The sequence below is a fragment of the Pseudorca crassidens genome, chromosome 21 (genome assembly GCF_039906515.1).
Source record: "Pseudorca crassidens isolate mPseCra1 chromosome 21, mPseCra1.hap1, whole genome shotgun sequence".
Taxonomy (NCBI): domain Eukaryota; kingdom Metazoa; phylum Chordata; class Mammalia; order Artiodactyla; family Delphinidae; genus Pseudorca; species Pseudorca crassidens.
In genome coordinates, this window is record NC_090316.1 from 12,883,393 (window position 1) to 12,901,636 (window position 18,244).

An 18,244-nucleotide genomic window follows, 5' to 3' on the forward strand; every position below is an offset into this window, starting at 1 on the left:
GGATGTGACGTTTCATTTCTATTTTTGCACTAAGCTTAACAGTTTTGAATCTCAGTTCCCTTTACCTGCAATGTAAAAACATTTTTAAAGGTTCGAATAAACCGCCTATGTGTGCTTGAGTCACCTATTTCCTTCCTAAAGCTTATCTTGCTTTCACACAGCACAGGTTCCAGATGCGCAGGCTCAGCAGCCATGGTTCACGGGCGCAGCTGCTCCGCGGCATGTGAGATCCTCCCGTACCGGGGCACGAACCCGTGTCCCCTGCATCGGCAGGCGGACTCTCAACCACTGCGCCACCAGGGAAGCACTGTTTCCTGATTCTTTTGAAGCTGTCTGCGCATCAGCTCTAGAGGACTGTGTTGGTTTTGCCTGTCTGGCCCTTTCCCCCTGTTTAGGTGCAGAACCCTCCTCTCTGTAATGAACCCACACCATGCAGTTCCCATGGGGCTGAGCCTAGCTGCCTCACTGACCCAAACACACATAGCGGTGGAGATCTGTCCCAGTCCCTGCCCAGCTGGAGTCATTACTCTCCCTGGATACAAAATTATTTTAGGGGTAAGCATATGATGCAAGCAGAGCCAATCAGATTGTTTCTAAAAATTTGCTGTTTGGATAAGAAGTGGACTTTCTCTTCTTTTTAGATTATGAGCCCCAAGGGGATAGAGGCTTCAAGATACCGGCAGCTATCCCCCTATCAGACAGAGGGAACCCACTAAGAACAAAGCTAGCATTTGTAGAGAAGCAAAGCATACAGACTGAGAAATCTTCGTATTATATCATGTGAGCTTCTGGATCAAACGGGGCCAGTTTTATAAGCCAATATACTCCCTTTATATTTAATCTCTTTGGAGTTGAATTTCTATCACCTGCAGTTGAGAAACTCCTAATTGAATCACCATCCATATTTCTTATTTTACTGATCTACCATGTTGTTCCTCTACCTTATTCCTTCCTTTTGAGGGGCGAGGGGGGCCTGTTTCCTATAGCATCCAGGGTCTTTTAATAATAGATGGGCCTCTATTCCCATCTTCCTATTCCTCAGATCCCTAGATAACTTGAAAAAAAATGAAGAATGAAGAAATCCACCAAGTTCATCATTTATTTTGGTAAGTAAATTTATCAAAATCCTGCTGGCTCTGTTTTCCTAGATGCTTTCCTTGTATATGTCTCTCTGTCTCTAATCTCTTCAACATTTAAACAATTTTTACATTTTGTATATATAATCCACCTCATTGCTCTATTCCTAATGATGAAAAACACTTACTGTAGTTTCAATACTTCTCTAAAAACAAGAAAAATAAAGACTTCCCTCTTGCAGCTGATATACAAAAAGATGGAAGATGTTTTTTAATGTTAAACGGAATATTCCAGTAAAAAGACCCCAAAAGAATAAAATACAGAGAAATAATTGCTCTAGGGCTGATAATTTTCTACTACTGAGTTTAGCTATCATACAAATAATATCTAGGATTTACAGTATTATGTGATAGATTAAATAGTAATCAGCCTGGAATAAGGTCATGCCTCTACCCCAAACATCAACTACCACTGAGGAATATTTCCGTTTGTTGAAGATCTGATGCCTATTAGCACACTGGCTCTAAGATGATTCCCACCTCTGTAAAGAGCATGTTTTGAAGTAGATAAATTTCAAACTAACAAAGCCAAAGAGCAAGTCACTGAAATGATTCTAGACCGTTTTCTCCTCCTTTTATAGTATTAAACCTTTGAATTTTTTTTTTTTTTTTTTGCAGTGCGCGGGCCTCTCACTGCTGTGGCCTCTCCCGTTGCGGAGCACAGGCTCCGGACGCGCAGGCTCAGCGGCCATGGCTCACGGGCCCAGCCGCTCCGCGGCATGTGGGATCCTCCCGGACCGGGGCACGAACCCGCGTCCTCTGCATCGGCAGGCGGACTCTCAACCACTGCGCCACCAGGGAAGCCCAAATCTTTGAATTTTGTTGCTATTAACTAAGGGTTCTCCTGTCCATTTCATTACACCTTGTAGACTGTGGAGAGTATTTCACTTAAAAGCTGACGGCCTTTTTTTTTTTTTAAAAGAAGCCCTCTTCTTTCTTTCTTTCTTTTTTTTAAGAAGCTCAAGCTGCACGGATGGACCTAGAGATTGTCATACTGAGTAAAGTAAGTCAGGAAGAAAAAGACAAACGTCATATGATATTGCTTATATGTGGAATCTAAAAAAACGGTACAAATGAACTCATCTACAAAACGGAAATAGAGTTACAGATGTAGAAAATAAACTTATGGTTACCAAGGGGTAAGTGGGGGGGAGGGATAAATTGGAAGATTGGGATTGACATATACACACTACTATATATAAAATAGATAACTAATAAGGACCTACTGTATAGCGCTCAATACTACTCAATACTCTGTAATGGCCTGTATGGGAAAAAAAATCAAAAAAGAGTGGATATATGTATATGTATAACAGACTCACTTTGCTGTACACCTGAAACTAACATGACATTGTAAATCAACTATACCCCAATAAAAATTAAAAAAAATTTAAACCACTAAAAAAAAAAAAAAGGAAGCTCAAGCTAGTTACATGGATCCTGTAAGACTTTGTAATTAAAAAAAATATATGATTGAAATCAGAAGATTCAGGCTTAAATTTCTGTTCTACCACCTATGTATGTAGCTTTTGAATTTGGACATGTCAGAAATTTCTGAGTCTCACATCCCTCAACTGACAAATGGGATGAAATCTAGGTCACAGGATTACTGTGTGAATAAATGACTCAATATATGAAAATATACCCTGTAAAATATACAGTAGGATACAAATATCAGTTATTTATATATACATAGCACACACACATATTTGTCTGGGTCAAGAGAATAATTTTGGAAAAGGTTAATTTCAACTGGATACAAAAGGTTAAGGATGATTTAGTTATAAGCTTGATCAAAGGTTTTCTCTTATCCAGTAGTGGAATGCAATGATAGACACTGAATGCCTTTAGAAAGGCAGAACTGAAGAATTACATTACAGTTGCAGGGAGTACTGTAAAGGAAAATGTAAGACACATTCACATACAAAATGAGTGAACTAAGCATGAAGGTGATACGAATGACTGTGACATACAAGCCCCTACTCTTGTTTCAAGTCAGCGTATTGTCCTAAAAATCTGTAACTAACTCTCTAGGCAATCAGAAAATGGAAGTAATACCAGTTGGGCAATCGCCACTTAAAATTTTTCTTTTATTGCTATAGGATGCATGGCAATTTGTCTGTCATTCTCCACAAGAGACACAGCCACCACACCCTTGAAAAGACCGTGTTTATAGAAATCTGGAAACACAATTTGCATTCAATTAGAAGTAGCTGTCTAACGGTGACAGGATAGAGTTCATATTTTGCCACCAATAAAGATCTGAAATAGGAATGCCATTTTTCCAGCTGAAAGTCATTTAGGAAAGGTCTGGACAGTTCTGTCTACATTTAGAGTAGGTCAGTCAGTTACAGCTGAGGATGGAAGCAAGAACAGTAACTCTGAACTTCACCAGTGGACCAGCAGACCTGGTCCAATCTAATCAATACATAGCACAGCGCTATTCCCAGGGGAACATGCTGCATCTGATTATAACAAATGTCTCTGCAGACAAAAGACATTTTTTTCCTTCAGCTAGCTCTTTTAGTTGCCAAATTAAAGATTCAATTGTTCATTTCAATCAGAAATTTCAAAGAGGACTTCTTGGATAAGTTCCTTTCAAATGCAGTCTTAGCTGAGAATATATAATATTTTGGAAAAGACAGTGATTTCTTGGCATACAACTTTCAGCACCACCATTTAGACTGAAAATCATCAACTCCTTTCCTCCTCCAACAATAAGGATATTTTCTTATGTTGTTCAAATAAAATGGTAGGACTCCCTTGATTTCCATTTTCTTCAAAGACACACACATTTTTCAGGTACTGGCTCTCTTCTGTCTATAGAGGAGACCATCTAAAGCAAGCCTGTGCTAAATGATTCGTTTTCTCATATTAGGCTTCTCAATATAGTTTGAGATAAACAAGGTTATACAGACAGAAACTGAGTCTTAAGGACATTAAATAAATTGCCTAAGAACACACAGTAATTAACAGCACTAGTATTTAGACTTAAGGACATGAGTCCATCTGACGTCTGTGTTCTTTTCATTCCCCCCCACCACCTGTGGTCCCATCACGCTTTGATGGGTAACATAAAGATTATATGGGCTCAGCTGGTTCAAAGCAATGCATTGACCTTAATCTGCCACACATACACCCAATCCACTTTGTATCAGAGACTACTTTTCCACCCATTCACAGAATCTCATTCCTTTTCATATTAAAGGCTTTTTTTGTTTTGAGGCAACAAAACCTCATGCATTACGGCAGGCTAGCGTACTGCCTGGGTTTGAATCCTGCTTGTGGGACTTTAGACAAAATACATCAGTTTCATCATTTGAAAAATGGAAGACGGTTTTATGGGAACCATGACTCAGCATCCATGGAAATCACCTTGTGCAGTGCCTGGCACAAAGTGAGCCTTCAATAAAGATTTGCTATTACTACTGTTATTATTTGAAACATATATTTCAATTATTTAAGACTGTTTTCCAGAAACTTCTCTTTATTTTCTTTCCTATTACTATTCATTAGACTTCCCGTTTTTGTTTCTCTCATTTTTATATTAAATTGGAATGGATGGGGCTTAATTCAGTAAAGTGGTTGGTAAAACAATTGTATTTTTTACAGCATTTGACAAAATTGTCTGCAAAATGGGGTCACCAGCAGCTGGCAATTCAGACGGAAATCATTATGGTTTGTTTGTTCTAAACAATCCATTTACTTTTTTGCTGATGCTGTGTAAAGGAGGAACAAGACAGTCCTACTAACTGTTTTATAAATTTCAAGTTCTTTTCTACAACCTGTCACGTGTAATAGGACACTCACTTAGCAAATTACTTATATGTTTTAAGTCACAGACACCTCATTTACAAAAGAGTAAAATAAAATAAAGGAAAATAATGCTAATCTTTACCAGGAGATTATTATAAGAAACTTAAAAAAAAAATTATAAATTAACAACTCTAAAAAGAGTGAAAGTATAATGCAAATTCCCAAATTCAAAAAGGAAGTAGTTAAAATTTGCCTTACAAAAGGAAGGATTAGTAACTTTGCTATTTCACCAATATTTATAAAATGCTAGGAAAAATAAATAGAAAGAGGGCAAAAATGATACAGCATTTGTAGACGAAACATAAATCTCTTAAAATCTCCAGTCAAGAATGATTTGAGTCGTTACAGTGATTTTAAAAAAATTATTTAAAAATTTTTAGATTAGAAAAATATTATTCAAAATTTCTGACTAGCATTTCATGACATGGGAAAAACACTTATGGTTCATTAAATAGATAGAAGGTGGAGAAGTAAAAAGCCAGAAGGAAGAATACTGATTCGAAGAAAGTATACTAAAATACTAGCAATAGTATTTTGGATAGGTAGGTAGGCAATTTTAATTTTCTTTTTTGCGTTTTTTTTTCTACTCCAATATGAGTTACAGAGGCGAAAAGGAGAACTTGAAGGGCTGACGTGATCAGGGAAGGATACCACAGAAGACACCCGGCATACCGGACAGGGTTCTGAGCAGGGCCATGAACATGAACTACCACTGATAAACGCTCCCAAGATTTACCCAGAGGTGAGATGCTCTCAGAACCAGCACTGACAGTTAAGGGGACGTTTCCCTATAAAGGTGTGCACACTTGTACCGAAAGAACTGAAAAGTAGTAAGGCTCCCTCACCCTTTTTTAACACCAACGCCCAAAGCACACCAAATCTTTCTAATACACAACAGGTTTGCTGAATCCATACTACTTCAGAAAGGGTTTTCAAAATTCACTTTACAAAAAACACCAATGTCAACAGTTCAAAGAATGGAGGCCACACACACATGATTACATTGTAATAGCACAGGTTGCTTTTCACATACGGGGATTTACACGTCTCCTTCCTGGCTGAAACACAGTGAAAAGAAACCTATTCAGGGCTGATTATTTCTGACCCATGTGAACTTATCCAAGGCCTTTGACTCTTTTATATATTTTGAATTTTTAAGTCCAGTTTATTGCGATTGCTGGTTCCTCAAGTTTCAGCTCCAGCCTTTACTAAGCTGTGTTTCCATCACAGCTCTGCTCCAGTGCAGAATTCCCCTGAATGCAGCCTTTGGATGAGCTGAGTACCTCATGCTGCTCTCACTGTTCTCACCAGGACTAGACTTAGGATCCTGCCACTATTGGTTTCTATTTCCAAAGTACAGAGTATATTTTCACGAGATTAAAAAATGTATTCATACTAACACAACATTGTAGAGCAACTACACTCCAATAAAATTAATTTTAAAAAACTGGCCAAATCATAGAGTCTATTTAAATATCTTATTTCCATGGAAAACAGGGTAAATAAATAAACGGAAGCAAATATTGTATTGTACCCTATACTCTGAGTTGGTGGAGAAAAACGTTTTTCAAGTCTCTTGTAGTAATAATATGTGAGTGAACTTATCAAAATTGATGACACGCACACTCCATGCATGAAGTATCTCACTCTTTCAGGGACATGATTAAATTTCATCTCCTGGAACACTGGGAAGGTGAGGGCATGAATCTTTCAGTGGTGTACAAAGGGATGATCGCTTATTTCCTGAATTTTTCTTCCTCTTCCAGTTACGATTTGGCACAGGGATTATAGAAGTTGTGTCTCTTTTATTACATGTTTACTTACTTCTGGGACAAAACAAAGCTGTGCTCTTAAGTTATCACACATAGAATTCAACCGTAGAGAAAAAATAAAAAGTATTCATCAATCAATTCAGCAGTATTTACTGAGAGCCCACCATGAGTGGGGAGTGATGTATGGTACACTGAAATATTTTAACATAAAGGTACACAAAACCTTCGTTCTTACTTTTAAAACTTTACCAAATACAAGGAACGAATTCTGCTGAGAGTTAGAGATCAGAGTCAGATTTCAAAATTATTTCTCTCTCAACAGTAGTATTGCAGTGAATAGAAATGTAAACTGAGAGATTCATTTCAGTTCCCTAAGTATTTCTTCCATTCCCAAACTACTCGGTTATGTTTAAGGATCGCCTCCATTGCCCCATTAATGATAGCATGAAGGGTTCCAATTACAAGAGTTTCCATAACTTTCTTCAGTGAATCATGCAGGGGAGAAATTATTCCCAGACAAAAGGCCAGAAAGAAAACCCTAGTATTTGCTTTTATATAATAAACACTCAAAAATAGAAAACAAAGCTCATCATGATTCCTCAATGCTGGTTAGCTAAAATCTACATAATTATACTAATCTTTTTGTAAGTAGAATTAAATAACAAATATCCAAAGTCCCCAGAAGGGATTATCATTTTGGAGTATGTAATGAGTGTCCTTAAGGGAAGCCGATCTAGTCCTAGCATTTCATTTCCTGTTGATCTTACTAGATTGTTGCCATCAGTGCAGTTAAATGATGCTTTATCTAGCTAAAGTATAGCCAAAACATCATCCTTCATGCAATAAAAAAATATGTGTACCTTGTTTCGTTACAGCCTGGGTACCACCAACCCAAAGAGAATGGTTTTAGAACCAAACTGGATATTTAAACAGACTGGGAAAACTACTGAAGTTGCCAAAAGTAAATACTTTCTTTTCAAGTATTTTCTACCATGCTGATAGCCAAAGGAAATTGTTCATTAAACGCACTCTCCAGGCTGGAACAGAATAATTGGGAATATCTATGTATTGAAGAGCTTATCAAACTGAGCATGAGTTTTAAATAAAGAGCTAAAATCAGGGAGAGAAGGACTGGAGTTATAAGTTTTACTTTCAAGGCCTGATAAATTCCCCTGTTGCATATCAAAATTTAATTCTACGCTATTCACAATTTATCAGTATCAAAACTATTTTTACTAGTCCTTGCTAACTTCTTAAGTTCCCCTGACACGGCACAAAGCACCAATCAATCTAACAGTTGTGGACCTCCATAAACACAAAGCGCATTTCACATTAAACACAGGAAAACGAATCTGAGATCTTGCCTAGGGACTTGCTTTCAAACATTTTCATAATTAGTCACTTGCTATAGAATTTGAATTGAGGGCATCTATGTACAGTTTCCTTACTCCATCACAGCAGACTTTATATGAGAACTGAGGTGCTTTGGAATAGAGGCCCCAAACAGCTGAGTATCTATCATGCCTTAGGCAGTTGCTAAAGGCATTAAGACACACTTAAAAAAGAAAAGAAAAGAAACAACCCACAATGTTCTCTATTGCTCACCCAGAACTAGGCCTCAGAGGCTACGTGGCTATTTTCCAATATTTGAAGACATTACATTATCCTAAAACTACTACATATGTGGTATCTTTTAATATCCATATGTATCTCAGGGGGAGGGGATATCTGGTCGACCCCAACCATAGCAGGAGGTCATTTCTATTCCAAACAGCAAATACCATCCTGTTCCCAAACTCGATTCCCCATCCCTCAATAAGGGCAGGGGTGAGACATGAACATAATCTTTGGAAGCAGATAATTGTCTTGGGTTAAAAACTAGTGAACAGAATATATAAATATACTTACATGAAGAAGTATTTGCTCCTTCTGTTGATACTGATATTCTAATGGGAGACTCTATAAAACATAAAAGTGGAATGAAGCTTTATTGAGTCATGCCACTTGGATTCTTAAATAAGAAATTTTGCCAGGCTTGGGTATCATCTAGAAAAAGAGGCCTAGAAAATGGTGCAACAGAAAAGCTGAAAGCATCTCAAAGTCAAAGGGAGATATATGCAATATTCAAAGACCACAAAGGAATGTTTCTGTAGGCCAGACCCAAAGACTTTAGAAAGAGATGCAAAAGGGGCTGGTCCATCTGCAAAGATACCCCCAACACACCAACTGCTGGTCCATTTCCTAAAACCACTACTCTGAACAGATCCACACTCCAGGTGAGACAGATAATTCCTTCTCTTAGGTTGGTCTTGATTTTAAGAAACATGAAACCAAAGAGAACAATCCCCATTTTCAGAGAGAGAATGAAAGGCAACTTTCATGCTTAGAGGGGGAAAAAAAAAGAAGAAGAAGAAGGACAATATTTTCAGGCGAACTGCTCTGCATAAACATCTTGGCCAAACGTGGTGCTGACTAAAGTCCATGCAAGTCCACTAGAGCAATTACTTCAGGATTGAATAAAACGTGCTAAATAAAAACATAATACAATCACGGGGGAGGTACAGTAGCATGACTCTCTTAGGTAGCAAGGATAAAGGAAGGAAAGCCAGTACTTAAGTAAAGCAGAGCATAAAACATACCTCATGCAGAAAAAAAGCATGGGACCTAAGGGTTTTTATGAGTAAGAAATAAGAACAACTCAGTATCAAAGAAGGATGCTTCGCAACCAGAAATTCAGCAACCAGAAAGTTATAAAGACTCAAGTCATATCAGAAAGTACTAGTTACAGTCACTCCAAATTCCCAAGGCAAGCACCCCATGAATTTAAAAGCTCAGGTTTGTAACAGCATCTACTCGGGTTGGATAATGAAGTCCTTACATTAAAGAAATGCCAGAGTGAAAGGTGAGGAAATTCTGAAACTCTATATATTTTTTTTCTTTTTCTCTCCCTCTCTCCCTTCTCTCTCTTTTTTTCTCTTTCTATTACTCAGAAAAGTAAGATTCTCTTACACTCCAGGATCATTCCACCTTACAACACACATACTTCCATCTCAGTAATGACAAATTAATATGCCCTCAATATGGCCAAAGAGGTCTAGGACATAGAGAAAGTTAGCTTTTATGATTTTGTACAATGGCTTTGAAGGTAAGAGGCCAAACTGGGGAAGGTAAGCTAGAAAATGGCTGTGTTAGATCACATGGCCTCCAAGAGCTTCAACAAGGTAGAGGCCATAATGAAAAAAAAAAAAATCAATGAAGCCAAAGCATTAACTATGGGGTAATGAAAAGAATACTGAGCTTGAAGTATCTGCTCTCCCACTTGCTGAGATACATGACTCAACATTTCTACTGCTTCAGTTTTCTGATCTGTAAAATGAAGAAAACTACTGCCTTGTTTCACAGATCTGTGTGATTACCAAATGATACGTAAAAATCTTTGTAAACTGTGAAGTATCATGCGAAAAACAAGTTATCATCAAACCTCTGAAGTGAGTTCTGAATCTAGGTCTCCAAAAACTTGTTCCCAACTAAATGTTTATTTTTAAATATTCTAAGGTTCTGTTAACTATGGAACTGCAGAGGTTAGTAAGAAAAACACTTAAATTCACAGTAGCTGAATTACATTCACAGCTAGTGGAGAAATCAACGAATTAGGGTTATACATGTGTTTAGTAGGGTTGGGTTTTAAGTAGTGAATATATATGCTCAGACCACAACTGCTATCAGCAAATATGATAGGCAAGTGACAAACAAACAAAAACAAACCAAAAAAAGACCCCAAAACAAACAAAAAAAGCAACAGCATTTTAAAAAGTCAGGCCTATAACTGTGTTTTTGTTCAAGTTTAGTGACCCACAACTGATCATTAAGAGCCCAAAGGTCAGAGGTCAGACACTGATACATTATCCAGGAATAAACTCTGATGGATGAATGAGGGCAGAGACAGCTAAGAGAAGCACCTAGAAAGATATAAAAACTGAAGTTACAACCCAGACGTCTCCTTTCCTGGTCTAACGTCACTAAGTTGTATCTAGGTTTCTTTTTCCCATGCATGCCTCTTGGGTCCAAGTTCAGACACACAGCAAAAACCGGACTCTTTTAAGCAAAATCCAAAAAAGCAGACTGAGCTGGAGAAAAATACTGGAGCAGAAAACAAGAGCAGCTGAAATGTGGATGCAGAAGGGGTTCTGATTAGTAGAAGGAACAGCCAGCTGTGATGCCTGTCGTTCTGGTTAGTAAAACTTGACGAGCTTATTTTCCTTACCTGAAGACACATACGCTGTCTCAGTTGAGGCTGGCATGCCAGTGATGATCTCTGCAAAAAAGAAAAGGTGATAGGACATTATGATGTACAGTCAGGAGGCTGGGAGCCAGTTCCACAGCCTTCCTTCAAATAAAAAATGTGTGTAAAGGAAGAAAGTACTGCAAGGGAACGATGAAAGCCCAGGCCTCATACATACAGAGAGCGAGAAACGCAAAAAAAAAAAGACTATCCGGATAAGTAGTTCTTCTTACTTGGGCAAAGAGCATGAGATGGGCTGTGACAGAATAATTAGGAAGAATTCCCTGCCCCCACTGGGGTCAGTGAAGAAGAATACATAGCAAAGGGCTCCTCTTCAGAAAGGAAGACGGAAATGGCAGAACCAAGAAAAATCAAAGCTGGAAGAGCAAAACTGTGGTCAAAATTTTAAAATATTAGATCTTTGGAGAATTACATTTCTGTCCAAACCAAAAGCAAGTCATGTTTCCAGTCGGGATTGATGAAAAACATCAAGTTCTGGTATCAAATGCTACATAAAATTGCCAGTGGTAATCAAGATGGGTGTCTCATCATTTCAGCTACTCGGAGCAGGGCACAGAGCAAGCAGGCAGCTCCCAACTCAAGGAAATGCAGAATGAACCTGTACACTTCCGGATGCACTGTTATCATGGGAATTGTGACGGTACTGTTCAAACTCTGACTTGTTTTCTTACTGCCTTTATGAGGGAATAAAGGATGAATACATTGTCTAATTCTGTATTCATCCAGTCCTTCCGAAAAGGGCTTCAGTTCGTTAGAATCTAATGTTCTCAGTGAGGCAAAGGTTTATTGGACGTAGAGATGCAATGGTGGATATTATTCAACTTTCACTGTGTGTATAATTATTGTCAAATGATTTACTATTTATTAACCAGGACAAAAAGAGAAGTTGAATCTGTTGTGATGTATATATTACGAAAGTTACTAGATCCTACTAAAATCCTAAGTATGTCATATATTATCATTTTATGTTGGAATTAATAGTCTGTTAATCATGGAGTTGGAAATGTTCACGATCAGTATAATCACCTTTAAATACAGTTATGACCACTTAGGGCTTCCATGATAGAACTAGTCTAGTAGGTAAGATGAATTAATTTAAGTGGCAATGTTTCTTCAAGCTGAGAGGCTCTAGGCATAAATGGTTTAGTGGAATTGGAAAAAAAAGTGGCATGTGAGATTCAGCAGGATGTTTAAGAATAAACATCAAGTTAAATATGAGTATATATAAACATGAGAAATATATCTTTAGTAAGACCAGTTTGTGTTTTTTCTCATGCAATTTAAATATGGATGGCCCTCTCTAATGAAGCATTAGGAAGACAAACCATTCAAGGTGCAAGATTATTATCAAGCCACCAGTCACCTATATTGGCTCTTACGCCCATAAAAACGGGATCCAGTGAAAAGAATCAGCATGTGAGGGTGTATGATGTCCTCGGGACCTTCACAAGCAGCAGGCATTAAAGAAGATATTCTGAGTTGGTGTTATGCCGTATCTGTTTCTGAAGTGGCTACAACTAGCTTTCCTCTTATGGGCTGTGGAAAATGATAACGGTTTTTCTTCGGGGAAAAGTTAAACAGGTAGAAACATTTCTATCAAAGATTCACAGCATTTGTCTTTCTCTGTGAGTAGCTAGAAGAAGATCCAAGTTTCCAAGCAAGTACCCACATTGGGGGAGATGCTTTCTCATTCTGTTCACGGGACTCATCAATGACACAACAGCCAGACTGAAGTAAGAAGCTCAGGGTCATAAGAACTGGGCAAAAATCCCCATCCTGGTATGAGTATCAAGACTCTTTCCACATTTATTTAGTTTCTTTTTTATCTGGTAAGCGGGCCTCACACTGTTGCGGCCTCTCCCACTGCGGAGCACAGGCTCTGGACGCGCAGGCTTAGCAGCCATGGCTCACGGGCCCAGCCGCTCCACCGCATGTGGGATCTTCCCGGACCGGGGCACGAACCTGTGTGCCCTGCATCAGCAGGCGGACTCTCAACCACTGCGCCACCAGGGAAGCCCTCACATTTATTTTTGACAAACTAAGTAGTCCCCTGTGACCTTCCAAAAAATAAACAAAACAAAAACCCCAGAATCAGAGCTATTCTATCTTCAGCATTAAAGATCTCAATGGGAAGAAAGGTTAACCATAACATTTCCTTGTTTCATTGAATGATACATACATAAAAATACCAGAACAGGAGGTTAGTACAAATATGTATCTACATGTAGACAACTTAAAATAACCTCCCTTTCTAAAATTAGAGTTTATCCTGGAGACCTTATAAATATCTTTAATGATTATGGTTCAAATAAAAAACTTTTGAATTATCTTGGGGGTAATACAAGCTCAGAACTTGTATACTTCTATACTAAAAGAATCTTGCTAATAAGAAAAGTTAATCTTTTTGATTAAAACCACTCAGCAAACATTTTTACGTGTTTTGGGTAGAATTCATAGATTGAGAAAACAACCTTTTGTTATAAGGGTGACTGAAAATAATTTTGTTACAATTACAGATTTTAAAAAAATTATCAAGTCCTGAAATCTCCTTGATGTTTATTTAAGCAACACATCGTTCCCCTTAGTAATTTGGTATATTAAATTTGTTAATTTATAAAGGACACCCCCTTCATTACTGCAAATTAATAGGGATTTAGAATCATCAAGAATTGAATACAGCTGAGCAATTTATGCTGAGTAGGCAAGGAAACATGGAACATCAGTATATTTGTAATGTTCGAGTGTTTTAATAAACTGGATCTGTTCTCAAGAAAAAGTGGCAGTGTCTGAAAAATAACACCTTCTGGAAAGGAATGTTTCTAATTATTATGTATGCATGGCTTGTTTGAAATTTCATCATGAGCACAATATACTAAACATAACTATTTAGCAAAATACACATAAACAAATACAAGCATACATATATCTGTGTGAATTTAAATATCCAATTGTGTGACTCTTTATTATTCTAAAATCACAGGTCATTATTGTGCCTTCAAAAATTGTGATCAAGTCATTTTTTTAAAGATTTAAGACGGGCATACTTATTAGCACTGGTAAAAACGATTTTGAGCATCTGAATCCTTGCTCATAATCAGAGCTTAGTCTTAAGCAACTGAGAAATTGTGAAATTAACAAATGGTGCAGAGGCAGGATGGATACCATGCATTGAAAAGACAGCTCTTTTCCACTCATATTACTCTTCCTTATTACACTTCATGAGAATCCTACATAATGCAACAACATACATGGAGACTACTATACAAACTATAAAACACATTTTATGTGCTTCTTAGTGTAACTATAGGTTGTTCACCAATATCATGGCATTTCTAACAACACTGTCAATGTGGGTTACCCCCATGAGCTAAGTTTTTAAAGGGCCAATTGATATATTAATCAAATTTTGTGGAAATATTTTTTTTCTGCTCATCTAAAATGAAACAGCTCTTTTATTGCTAGGAGCCCAATTGCTCCTATGGGATCTTGGATCTCACTCAAATGATTTTTCTCCTGATTAAAACAAGAAAACCCAGTAGAAGATATGATTGATTAGTTGTATATTCTCCTGTATTAATCTTTTAAAAGACAGCAGTACTTAATTAATTTGAAAACCAGTTACGTCTATTATTCTCTTCCCTAATCTGCTGCCCAGGAGTTTTTACAGAGCTTCTTAGCGAAGAATTAATGACTAAATTAAGGTTTCCTCTATAAAGACCAAGCCAAATAAGATACAAATTAAAATCAACGTACAGTGTATGATCTGTGTGAACATGGTGTATGTGGCCTTTTAAACTACTATATTTGAATTCATGAAAGGAATCCACCTGTAATCCATCACGTAATGATGATTGCCTACGAGATCCTGTTTTGTACGAAAACTCAATTGGACTTTGGTAGACTGACATAATCCCAGAAGGCATCAGCAGAATGCATAGGTTTATATCTGTCTGCTGTATGACAAGTTCTTTTTTCTAAATAAGGTAGGGATTAAAAGGCATTGGAAATGACCAAAAACATATAAATTTCTAAAATGCTTAACAATTAACCTATATGTACATTCTTTTCTAAATGCTTGAAGATATTGGAAATATGGTCATTGCTTCACTCAAGCATATAATGCGTCGAGGGGAAATTCACAGTTTTTTCGTATTATTTCATTTATATCTGGCTGTTAATCTCAGCAGATCTAAACAATGGATTTCACTGCAGGAAGTTTATAAGATTAGATGGAAGATTTTCATGATCTGTGCTAATTTTATTCTAATAGTTCTCCGGCTGTCATAACGGGATTAAAGATAGTGTCAAACAGCAAGCTCATCTCGCTAAATTTTTCTTTTTTTCCTAAGGAGAGAAGAAAACACAGTCTTCCATGCATGTTTCCTTCTAACTCCTGCCATCCCTCCTAGAATCTTGTCCTAAAGTATGAACATCTAAGTGCCAGGAAGGCACCTGTGTGAGAATTTAAGTAAATCACAAGAAATCCTTTGCATAGAATGAAATTAGGATAATTAGTTCACAGCCACATACCAGGATCTTTCATCAAGGCAACCTATATAGAAATTATCAAACTGTAGTTACGTACTTATCGGAGAAATGAGTTAGACCACACAAAATAAACAAAATGACTAATATTTCATAGATAATATAATTAAAATCTCAAGGGGAGTTCTACATAATATAATATTTTGGCAACATGTTCTTATTTTTAAGTCTTTTTTTTCCTAGGACACCCCTCCCCCATACTGGGGGTGGGGGGATTCTTGAGAATTCTACTCTCTTAGCCCAAGTCAATGGTAAATACACATTTAAGAAGAGATGGTTTATCACCCTGATACCAAAACCAGACAAAGATGTCACAAAAAAAAGAAAACTACAGGCCAATATCATTAACGAACATAGATGCAAAAATCGTCAACAAAATACTAGCAAACAGAATCCAACAGCACATTACAAGGATCGTACAGCATGATCAAGTGGGGTTTATCCCAGGAATGCAAGGATTCTTCAATATACGCAAATCAATCAATGTGATACACCATATTAACAAATTGAAGGAGAAGAACCATATGATCATCTCAACAGAGGCAGAAAAAGCTTTCGACAAAATTCAACACCAATTTATGATAAAAACCCTCCAGAGGGAACTTACCTCAACATAATAAAAGCCATATATGACAAACCGACAGCCAACATCATTCTCAATGGTGAAAAACTGAAACCATTTCCACTAAGATCAGGAACAAGACAAGGTTGTGCACTCTCACCACTCTTATTCAACATAGTTTTGGAAGTTTTAACCACAGCAATCAGAGAAGAAAAAGAAATAAAAGGAATGCATATTGGAAAAGAAGTAAAACTGTCACTGTTTGCAGATGACATGATAATATACATAGAGAATCCTAAAGATGCTACCAGAAAACTGCTAGAGCTAATCAGTGAATTTGGTAAAGTAGCAGGATACTAAACTAATGCACAGAAATCTCTTGCATTCCTATACACTAATAATGAAATATCTGAAAGAGAAATTAAGGAAACACTCCCATTTACCATTGCAACAAAAAGAATAAAATACCTAGGGATAAACCTACCTAAGGAGAAAAAAAACCTGTATGCAGAAAACTAAAAGATACTGATGAAAAAAATTAAAGATGATACAAACAGATGGAGAGATATACCATGTTCTTGGACTCGAAGAATTGATATTGTGAAAATGACTCTACTACCCAAAGCAAGCTACAGATTCAGTGCAATCCCTATCAAACTACCAATGGCATTTTTCGCAGAACTAGAACAAAAAATTTCACAATTTGTCTGGAAACACAAAAGACCCCAAATAGCCAAAGCAATCTTGAGAAAGAAAAACAGAGAGCTGGAGGAATCAGGATCCCTGACTTCAAACTATAATACAAAGCTACAGTAATCAAGACAGTCAGCTATATACATATAGCTGACTCACTTTGTTATATACCAGAAATATAGATCAATGGAACAGGATAGAAAGCCCAGAGATAAACCCATGCACATATGGTCACCTTATCCTTGATAAAGGAGGCAAGAATATACAATGGAGAAAAGACAGCCTCTTCAATAAAGGGTGCTGGGAAAACTGGACAGCTACATGTAAAAGAATGAAATTAGAATACTCCCTAACACCATACACAAAAATAAACTCAAAATGGATTAAAGACCTAAATGTAAGTCCAGACACTATAAAAATCTTAGAGGAAAATATAGGGAGAACACTCTATGGCATAAATTACAGCAAGATCCTTTTCGACCCACCTCCTAGAGGAATGGAAATAAAAACAAAAATAACCAAATGGGACCTAATGAAACTTCAAAGCTTTTGCACAGCAAAGGAAACCATAAACAAGACCAAAAGACAACCCTCAGAATGGGAGAAAGTATTTGCAAACGAAGCAACTGACAAAGGATTAATCTCCAAAATATACAAGCAGCTCATGCAGCTCAATATCACAAAAACAAACAACCCAACCCCAAAATGGGCAGAAGACCTTAACAGACATCTCTCCAAAGAAGATATACAGATTGCCAACAAACACATGAAAGGATGCTCAACATCACTAATCATTAGAGAAATTCAAATCAAAACAACAATGAGGTTATCACCTCACACTGGTCAGAATGGCCATCATCAAAAAATCTACAAACAATAAATGCTGGAGAGGGTGTGGAGAAAAGGGAACCCTCTTGCACTGTTGGTGGGAATGTAAATTGATAGAGCCACTATGGAGAACAGTATGGAGGTTCCTTAAAAAACTAAAAATACAACTACCATACGACCCAGCAATCCCACTACTGGGCATATACCCTGAGAAAACCATAATTCAAAAAAAGTCATGCACCACATTGTTCACTGCAGCACTGTTTACAATAGCCAGGACGTGGAAGCAACCTAAGTGTCCATCGACAGATGAATGGATCAAGAAGATGTGGCACATATATACAAGGGAATATTACTCAGCCATAAAAAGAAATGAAACTGAGTTATTTGTAGTGAGGTAGATGGACCTAAAGTCTGTCATACAGAGTGAAGTAAATCAGAAAGAGAAAAACAAATACCGTATACTAACACATATATATGGAATCTAAAAAAAAAAAAAAAAAGTGGTTCTGAAGAACCTAGGGGCAGGACAGGAATAAAGATACAGACGTAGAGAATGGATTTGAGGACACGGGGAGGGGGAAGGGTA

General features: G+C 37.3%; 1 protein-coding gene across 9 annotated transcripts in view; it reads right to left on the reverse strand.

Moving 5' to 3' along the window:
• The window catches only part of NRG1 (neuregulin 1), a 1,014,644-nt gene that overhangs the window by 137,972 nt on the left and 858,428 nt on the right, over nucleotides 1–18,244 (reverse strand). For 5 of the 9 annotated variants that reach the window (XM_067721981.1, XM_067721983.1, XM_067721982.1 and 2 more), the window contains exons 4-5: nucleotides 10,989–11,039; nucleotides 8,633–8,683 (exon numbers count right to left, since the gene is read on the reverse strand). The exons of 3 other annotated variants lie outside the window; for them this stretch is intronic. In XM_067721981.1, coding sequence (XP_067578082.1) covers nucleotides 8,633–8,683; nucleotides 10,989–11,039 — 102 coding nt within the window. The remainder of the gene's footprint in view (nucleotides 1–8,632; nucleotides 8,684–10,988; nucleotides 11,040–18,244) is intronic. One more of the 9 variants, XM_067721984.1, reaches the window with a different exon arrangement.